General features: G+C 49.0%; 1 protein-coding gene across 1 annotated transcript in view; it reads right to left on the reverse strand.

Moving 5' to 3' along the window:
• Window positions 1-9,923, reverse strand: part of LOC113207386 (trithorax group protein osa) — a gene marked incomplete in the record, with an annotated part of 93,466 nt that overhangs the window by 7,940 nt on the left and 75,603 nt on the right. Inside the window, 11 exon segments of the mRNA XM_052273404.1 lie at window positions 7-230; window positions 344-476; window positions 1,256-1,399; window positions 2,570-2,719; window positions 2,797-3,013; window positions 4,291-4,479; window positions 4,791-4,832; window positions 5,473-5,840; window positions 5,920-6,993; window positions 7,205-7,438; window positions 9,212-9,353. Coding sequence (XP_052129364.1) covers window positions 7-230; window positions 344-476; window positions 1,256-1,399; window positions 2,570-2,719; window positions 2,797-3,013; window positions 4,291-4,479; window positions 4,791-4,832; window positions 5,473-5,840; window positions 5,920-6,993; window positions 7,205-7,438; window positions 9,212-9,353 — 2,917 coding nt within the window.

A 9,923-nucleotide genomic window follows, 5' to 3' on the forward strand; every position in this document is an offset into this window, starting at 1 on the left:
ACTTACCATACATAGGAGGCCTCGGTTGGCTAAAGTCAGGATGTCTTCTGTCAGGACGATAATAATCCCCACCTTGGCCTGGTGGCTGAGGCGTTCCTGGACTTGAAGGAGGTGCTTGAGGGTACCCTGGCCTGGGTTGGTAACCTGGGGGCTGATACCTGTAGGGATCGGAGCCCGGAGTTCCCGGTGGACCACTTTGAGCACCACTAGGGGTTTGGTTATAAGGCGGCCTGTAAATAAATATATCACACAACATACAGTATAATGTATGGCAAATGTGAAATATTATAGTAAGACAATACATCCCATCATCAAGGGATTAACAATAATGCTTCAAACTCACCTGTCACCCTCTGGACCATAAGGAGGGTACATAGACCGATTTCCCGGGAAATTGCTTCCTGGGGGATACTGCTGATTGTACTCAGGACCCCTGCCATACTGTTCAGGGTACTGGTAGCCCTGACCCTGGTAACCTGAAACAATGAAGAGAAGGCATGGTTAACTTTCACAATTTCAGTAGTCGGTTCTTTCTTCAAAATCTAAATCAGCTGTCCGAAACAGTTAACAATGAAAACTGAAATATTGTCAAATTTAGACACTACAACTAGGTATATAGGTTCCAAGGTGACATGAGCCACCATCCTTGAAAATAATACACTGATACTAGCTTTGGAGTTGTAAAACTACTGCCATCTTAGTTTGCATTGAAAATACAAAGAAGATCAGTATCAAGCAAAACATTCTAGCATACTTCAAAACAAATTAAATCATTTAAATAAAGTTAACAAATCAATTTTCTAGTAATCTGACATGAAAGCAAACCAAATCACCTACACAGAACTTCAGTTAACAGATGGTAAAAATAAAACTAAGAAAAATATCTGTTTTTAAAATCATACACACACACACACAGTCAATATCTTATTTTCTGATGTTACTTTATTAATCTGAAAACAATTTTTCTAAATAAATGAGGGCCAACAAGGAGTAATGAGTTACAGAAGAGAAAACCTTAGGTTTTTGCGTATGGCGCAAATACAAAGGTGTGTTCCTATGGATTGATGACAGACATCTAAACCATTGACAACCCATTAGATGCAGAAAGAAATATCTAATTTTATAATGTTAAAAGTTGTAGCAAAAGCAACTTGAAGATACCGTGGAAACTACGACATTCTGACAAATACAGGTACAGCATGCAGGAGGGAGGCTAGCAAGCAAGCGGCAAGCAGATGAAGGCAGGGTCATTTACCTTGTGGCCCAGAGCGAGGCGGGCCCGAGGGTCCATAAGGTTGTCCGTAAGAATTGGATCTCTGGCCCTGACCAGGGGCCCCATCATCAAATGGATTGGAAACGCTAACGTTATCACCTGCACCATGATTTGGCACACCCACACCTGAAGGAACCAAGCGACTGACTAAGCACTAGCCACTACAGCTTCTACTAGGGCCATTACATCGGAGTAACAAAAATTATTGGATTGATGTTGATGGTCCTAGTCGACTACCATTGACTTCACTGTACAATAGTGAGTTGCTTCTGGGTAGAATTTAGTTCAACTCGTCTCATTGTATGAACAAAACATTTCCCCCAAAAATTGATCATTTGTAACTTATAATCATAAATTGACCTTGAGAAATTGTGAGGGAAGTGAGCCGATTCAATACAGCACAGCAAGGTGTTGGATCAATATGAATCAAGCTCGATACACAGGCAATGCCACAAGCCAATATCCAAAACAATCTGGGCACCACCTTAAAGCAAAGTGCAAGTTTTGCCTCATGACTTCCAAGAGCAAGCAAATTTTTGTAGCCAATATGATGTATAATCAAAAAAGCTTGCACTGAGAGATGGAAGCTCTTTCTTTTACCACCTTCATCAATGGTCCACTTTGAAATTTTCCTCAGAAAATTAACAGACACTTACAAGACATTGGAGCACTTCAAATTACTGTACATACAATAAGCTTGTCAAGGGCACTGACTGCATTTATGAAATGTAGCCTAAATGGCAAAGTGCAGTATTTCTATCTAAATTCTGAAATATCTAACCACATATTTTCATTTGAAGTTTCTAGGAAAATTATTAGAATGATCCCATCCATAGCTTATTGGCGGACATGCATAGGGATTAAAATAAGCAGATAGGATTATAGGTGACTTTACTGAAGAAAAGGTTAGGAAATAGGGTTATGAAGAATAGACAAAAAGAAGAGGAAAACAGTTTGTGGCCCTGACTTCTGCCAACACTCAAGAAACTAGATGGCCTTCAGTGCACATCAAATAGACTCTCAGTATCCTGATGGGGAAGCTAATAGTGCCAAGAGTAAAAATAAATCATTAAGCATTTTGCAGCTAATTTAGGGAGGATGAGAATGCAAAGATGTGGTTGAGTGTTTGAGAGCAATGAAGAGAAATGTGTTTGGATTTCTCCATAGCTCCAACCCCAATGCAGAGGATAGAAAGAATGTGCCACAAAAATCAGTACATAGGTGAGCAGGCAAATTCTTGTGAATTTGAAGGGTGATTCGGACATGATATGATATTAGCATGATAACATGTCGTACCTGGATGTGGAGTGGTAGCATTCGTCTGAGATGGTGGCCGCTGGGCATTGTAGTCCTGTCCTGAGTTGGGCGGATATCCATAACTGTATCCATCCATAGAAGCACTTCCAGAACCAGGTGCTGGGAAGGAATCTTGAGAATTAGACGACCCTGCAAGATTACTTGAAATAAGTGATGGAAATGAAACTTGAATTGAAAGAATTGAAATGACAAGGTAGATATTTCACCTGGCGATGGCACTGGTGCAGCTTTTGCAGGTTTTTTCTTGGTCCCAGCTTCTACTTGGTTGATAAGAGGCTGTGGGTCCATTCCTCCTCTATCAAAGTGACATTCATACGGTAACAAATTCTTTGTATAGTGCTTCCGTAAGGTGTAGGCAGCACTGGATGAAGCTCCGATGCCCAGGAGACCAGCAATGTCTTTCCATGTCTTGTTCTTTGTTACCTGTTAGGACATATAACTTGATGCTAAACTCTGGACAAACACAGTACATTTATAGTTCCTTCCTCGGAAGAGATTAGATTCTACAGGTTTCTATATTTGGTAACCTCTGCCATTAATACTTCACAGTAAATTGCTTATATTATTTGCTTATTTGCTCATGGGCGACCAGGAGGTTAGGACACAAAGCTTTGGTCTCTGAACAAAGCTTGTACTGATGAAGATTTTCTAGGTGAATGCCCCAGCTTTCTATTTTAAACCAACTTCAATTGCAAAGCAGCATATAATGTGACTGTGAGTAATCATAACACAGTAAAGTAAAAGCAGGTGATTTCAAAGCTTTATCATTATTAAAATTTGATTTAAATTAATTCATGAAAAATTGAAATTCTTAGAGCACAGATTGACTTACAATTTTGTGTTTGTAGTAAAAAGCTTGAACTAGTTAATAGATGTTTTCTAAATATAATTTTGTACTTACCATATACCTTTAGTGCAGTGTAAGTTTTTTTTAACTAATGTTAAGGTTAAGCTTATAAAATCAAACCTACAGCAAGCAGTTTTATCAGTCACTACTAGATGAGGCAAAATAGGAAAGAAGACTAGAAGAACTCTAAAACATGCAACTTAAGCAGGCACAAGCAATTTAACAAGCAGAACTATTTAAAAGTGAGATGCTAAGCAGAATGTATCCCAATGGTTTAACTATCATCACCATTGCTGAGATCAGAAATATAATGGTGAACTATATTGGCAGAGGTCCTCAAACCTTTAAATTTTGAATGAAATTATACTTCAACTTAGATCTATGTTAGTGAAGAGGTGAAATATGTTAGTTATAAGATTGAAAGTTGGAACAGATTAGAAATTACACTAGATTAAAAAATATTGGATAGGAAAAAAAAAACAGTTGCACTTCCATGTTCCATCCAACTGACCTCCCAGTTTAGTTCTCAGTTGACTCTCTGCTTAAAGATCAACAGAAACTACAAATTTTAGTTTGTCACTTCAATACGATTGTAAATACTTATAACGTCACATGCGAAAACAACAGACGTTCCTCAAACAAGACATACAAAGTCAAATTAACAAACACAAACAAAATACAAAACAGACAAATCAACATCAGATAGAAAACAACACAAAAATCACACAATCAATCAAGACTCAAATTTAGAGAGATGCTACTTTTACCAATTTACTTTGAGACAATACAATAGAGAAAAAAACTAATCTAGAAGGCAGATTGGTGACATGGAACTACACTGCACCTTGCATACCTCCATGAAACCCCCTCTCTCCTTGACATAAAAATATAGTCTATAGAGATCGAGGGGGTTCTTGGAGATGTGGGGACACGCCTGGATCGGAGTGCCTCGTTCCTCATTGAACTGAAGAAGCTTGTCGAGCCAGAGACATCTATCTCTTGAGTCATCCATTTCATACAGTTTAGTCAAACTATCCGGTTTCTGCAAAACAAAGAGAGAAAATATAAGAAAAAACAATGATTTGTTATCAATGAAAAAGCATTAAAAATCATGCTACAGAAAGAAACATAAGATGTGAGATAAAGGGTAAAAACTATTATTTTGAGAAGTTCGATCTATATTTATAAGAAATGGTTACATAATAAACAGATGAATTGAATTATGAGAGGGAAGAGATGTTAAATAAGTAAAAATGAGTAAATGAGTAAAAAAGAGAAGGAGGGGGGAATAAATTCATGCATCATGCAGATCTAGAAGACGACTGAATATTAAGGTATCAAAAGGATAATAACCTTCGATTTGTACGGATCGGCTCCGACATGACTGTTAAACACCTGGAAAGACACAAGACATCAATTCAATGCACACATGCTTAAGTCAAGAATAACAGCAACACACGCACACACAAACGGCTCATAAGTATTTGAATTACTGATTAGGTAATACGGTAGTTCCAAATAGCACATCACTGGACAAGGGACAGGGAGTAAAATAGTTAAAATGACAATAGCGGGTGAACGAAAGTTGAGTATGGTCATTGCCCGGACATCACCACAACAACAAAATTGGATCCTAAACATCAACACAAACTATTTAGATTTCGCTACACAAATAAGCAATGGCAATTTATATATTGTTAAAATCTAATTCATTAAAAAATTCGTAGGAAACAGAAGAAAGTGAGGGAGAGGCACTGTTTTAGAGAGCAGAGGTTCAAATTAAAATTTGGATATTGGTGGTCACTTGTCGAAAAGGCACCCATATTGATCCCGGTGCCAATTCAGCACTAGAAGAGCAGGGATGGGGGACGCGGGACGTCAGGAGCAGCCTGCATAGAATAATTTCAAAACTAGAAGGGAAACTGGGAATCTTTAGCAAACGGGAAACTTCCAATTTCGGGTAGAGACAAGGGTACGTATCTTTTTATTGTTATGAATTGGCACTCCCGGTGGCATTCTCTACACGTATACATACCGGGCTCGCTGGAGTCCGCGGCCAGTTGTTGGGCCCCGCCCCCGGGCCACCAGGGCCGCCGGGGCCGCCCATCTCGTAGTCCTCGTGCATGCTGTTCATGGCGCTGGGCCCTGGCGAGGGCGCGTTGGGCGCCGAGCCGGGGCCGCCGGGGTGGTTGTGATAGACCGGTCGCGGCTTGGGCGTGGGGCCACCGCTGCTGCCCGGGTCCTCGCCCGACGCGGCCGAGGCGTTCGACAGCGTGGACTGCTGTGAGGCCTCATCCATGAGCGCGCCGTCGGGCCCCGTCGTCACTACGGACGTCACCGAGCCCGGCCCCGCACCGGGACCCGCACCCGTCGTCGCGGGACTCACGTTGGTTGTCGCCGTTCCTGAGGACAGAGGAAAAATAAGACCCCCGCGCACGAACACCCACGCGATCGCCGACAGCTCGTCAAACTCGGTACTCACCGGCTGCAGTTGTGATGATTCCGTTGTCGTGCACCATCTCGCCATCGCTGTGCGAGCTCATGGGGTGCATGGAGGCGTGCGAGTTGGGGGTGGACGCGGGCGGTGGCATGGGGCCGTGGGGTCCGTGGGGTCCGCCGGGTCCGTCGTGGTGGGGGTGCGGCCCGTGGCTGTTCGGCACCGGTGAGGGCGCACCCGGACCAAGGGGTGCTCCCGGTGGGGCGCCAGGTGGAGGGCCACCCGGCCCCGGGCTGGACGAGCCCATAGGAGGGCCCATGGGTCCCATCGGTCCCATAGGGTGGTGATGGCCAGGTGGGGGGCCCATAGGGCCACCGTGGTGCGGCCCCTGACTGACCTGGGGACCTCCAGGAGGCCCCTGCTGCCCTCCAGAGGCACCACCGGGCCCACCAGGTCCGCCGGGAGCACCGTAGGGCGGTCCTTGTGGAGGTCCTCCAGGTCCCTGAGGAGGCGACGGTCCGGCCGACGGCCCTCCTTGTGGTCCCGAAGGTGGCCCTCCCGGTGAGCCGGGGCTGGGGCTGCCGAACCCCATTTTGTGCTGCAGGTGCTGCTTGAGGTAGTGCGGTCCCCCGTGGTGCGGGGGTCCGTGGGGCCCGCCGTGCGGCCCTGGAGGCCCGTGGGGGCCGGGGCCTCCGTGTGGAGGGGTGTGCGGCCGTGGCCCGGGGCTCATGCCCGGTGACGGCGCCGGCCCAGGAGGGCCGGGTGGTCCAGGAGGCCCCGGCGGCCCGGGAGCGCCCTGAGGTGGGGGCGTCTGTGGAGACGTCGCCGAGGGCGCGCCGGACGGGGGGCCGCCACCCTGGGGCCCCGGTGGCCCCGAGGGCGGCCCGTTCGGGCTCTTGCCTGCCACGTGGTTGCCAGGGCCGCCCATCATGTTGGGAGGAGGGCCCTGGTTCATGCCCGGACCTCCCCAGCCTTGGTAACCAAACTGCGAGTGTGGGACGTGGTTCGGGATGGGTCTGCTGGGATAGGCGCCTCCCTGCTGGCCGCCGGCGCCCGGCCCGTAGTTCTGGTTCGGATTGTACTGCATGTTGCCCTGAGGTCTAGGACTATAGCTGCCTCCTGTGGGAAAACAAACGACGAAATCATAAGTCAAGTGAACGCCACAAAGAATCGTGTCCAGAGCAAACAGGTCTACCGCGTGTCACGGCCACGACACAAGAGTATGCACTCCACCGGTTCCACCCGCAAGGCGCCATGGCCCCTGGGGTATGCAAACCGGTGCCACACTGTTGTGTCGTGGGCATGGCGCGGTGGGGACGATATACGTTACCTTGAGGGTACTGCTGCGCCTGTTGGGGCGAGTAGGGCGGCATCTGCTGGGCGCTGGGCGGCATGCCCGCGTGCGGACCCCCCATCTTGTAGGCGGCGTGCAGGTGCGGCGGCGGCGCCAGGGGCTGCTGGTAACCACCCTGGGCGGCCATCGGGGACAGGCTCATGCGAGTGGGGCCACTGCTGTCAGACTGCACGCTGGAAGGGCGCGGCGGCATTGGAATGTTCTGTTGCCCTGCAAAACGCAAAAAGAGGAACACAACGTTAGCACGACTTCGCACAGGTATCACTTTAGACCAAATTGCAGGTGATGCACTTGAGGATAATGATAGAAGTGAAAAGTCACAGGAACAAAGGCTAGTTTTATCACTGTCCCGTTAAAACCGCCTATCTTGCCCCAAGTATCTCCCTGCGACACTCGACGTGTGCCGCAACTCTAGAGTGGCTACAGTGTAGAATCGTTTCTTTCCTCTGCCTCGTGTTCCGACCAAATCATTGCGAAATATGGAAAACAAATACAGAAGACAGAATGAATGGGTGGATGAGAGAATGAATGAGAGGATCGGAGAGAGAGAGAGGGAGAAAGAGTGAGAAGAACTCACTAACATCAGCAAACACTCCCGCGCCCAAGAGGGGATATGTGTGGGATCAACGCAAAACACCTCGCGGATAGGGAAATCATGTGACGCTCCCTCCACCCAGCAGCAGCTGTTTGCGTGGCGTGGCGTGGCGGGGTCGTTGGCCGCGCTACTCTGCCAACAAAGTGGTGTCGTATGCACGGCCATGGCGTGGCGGGGCGTGGCGTGGCGCGCCGGGATGCGATCCACACCGCCAAAAATTAAAGCGCGGCACGCGACGCGCACGGCGGGACGGGAAAAGAGGTGCACTGCAAACTGAAGCTTGCAGAAAGTCAGCCAAAGGTTCGACTACACCACCCCACCCCACCTCCCCCTACCCTTCCGGGAGACCCTCCTGTGGAATGCAAGCGCGGACCGGAGGGGGTGGGGCGGGGGAGGGTATGAGTCGCACACCACTCTTGTTAGGGTGAGAGGGGCTGGGGGTTGGGGAGGGGAAGCAAGGCTTCACTCGTAAAGAAAAGTAGGTCATGGCCGGGGAATCCCTTTGCTCCCCGCCCCTCCCCCTCCCACCCCGCCCCCACATTCTCGGCGCCCAGACAGGTCTGCTGCGGGGCCCGGGGCCCGGGGGGCCCCGGCCGGGGCCGCGGGGGCTCCGCGGGGCTGGGCGTGGCGTGGCGTGGCGGGACCTCGGGGTACAGTCCGAGCACTGTGGCGAGGCGTGGCGTGGCGCCCGGGAGGGGGAGGGAAGCCGTTCCGCCGCCGACACCACCAAACTCCTCGCTTATACAGAGCCCCGCGCATGCTGCCGCGGAGTGTACCTCTCTCGGGTCGCACAGCTGATCGTGCACAGAGAAAGACACGAATGGGCGGAGGGACGGGGTGGGGTGGAGTGGAGCCGGCCCAGCTGATAGGTCTGGCTGACTAATTCATCCTACCGGACCGACCTCCTAGCTAGCGCTAGCTGGTCACCAGAGCCCAGGGTGGTCCCGTCGGGACGATCAAGAATTGCGTTATGTATCATAATATTAGCGAATGGAAACATCTCGGCAACCAAGGGGTTGTCTAACACTTTTCCGCAAACGGTGAGTATCACTTTTCCGTAAACGGTGAGTATATATATTCAATATTTGAATATTCGTGACAACTATGTTGAATGTAAATGAATAGTCAAGAAAACAAAGTCAAATTTGGACTGAATACTTGCTTTACCCTCAAATCTCCGCGGAGTTGTGGGCCCCTCTTTCGCAACACTGTATAGTGCGCGCACAGTAAATGATTCGAAATTCTCCATACGCGTGAAGTCTCGCGTGAAGTCCCACCATGAAAGTTTTCACGACTTCCGTAAGCAGCACACGAATGCGCGCTTGGCCTCTACCACACTAGCGTGCCCCACTGTATGCAAGTTTTAAAGAGTGTACATATTTACTTACCGACACCAACAGCCGGGGACATGGAGCGACTTCCTGAGGACCCGGTGGGCGACGGGGTGGGCCTCATGGAGTTTGGAGTACCCGGCCCCTGCGCGCCCTGCGGCCCCGAAGAGCTGTCATTGCTGTTCTGTCCGGTCAGGTCCTGCAACAAAAACACAAGAGGCGGGTTAGTGACGGCATGGCGGGCGCACAAGATTATCACAACACGTGAAATGCGATCAAACTGATGGCCGTTTCAGGGGCAGACGCAAGGAGGACGAAGCGCAGGGTTCGAGCAGGACACCTTGTCTTGCGTTTTCCCTGACCCCTTAAATGATTATAGAGTGAATGGAGGTACTTTGGTTAACGACGGTAGGCAAGCCCGCTCCCCCGCACGCCGGCATCGCGCTAGTTAAGCCCACATCATCTCTCACGAGGGGGATTCCTTCGCCTGTTCAGTCATACATTCATTTCCTCATTCATAAAACTCCGACCCCACACACCTCGGTGAACAAGCGAGCTGCCAATTAGCAAACGAACTTCACATTTATGATCGAGACGGGCGTGCACCTCTAGAGATACACTCGTGCACTTCTAGAGATACACTCGTGCACCTCCTGCACCTCTAGAGGTACACTAGCTGATTTGCTTGCTACTTCCCTACCCACTTAACAGACGACCGGGAAAGTTACCGGTGATTCAAGTTCACGTGTGTGAACTGACGTTTGCACTG

The sequence above is a fragment of the Frankliniella occidentalis genome, unplaced genomic scaffold, assembly GCF_000697945.3.
Source record: "Frankliniella occidentalis isolate FOCC.00 unplaced genomic scaffold, Focc_3.1 Scaffold270, whole genome shotgun sequence".
Taxonomy (NCBI): Eukaryota; Metazoa; Arthropoda; class Insecta; order Thysanoptera; family Thripidae; genus Frankliniella; species Frankliniella occidentalis.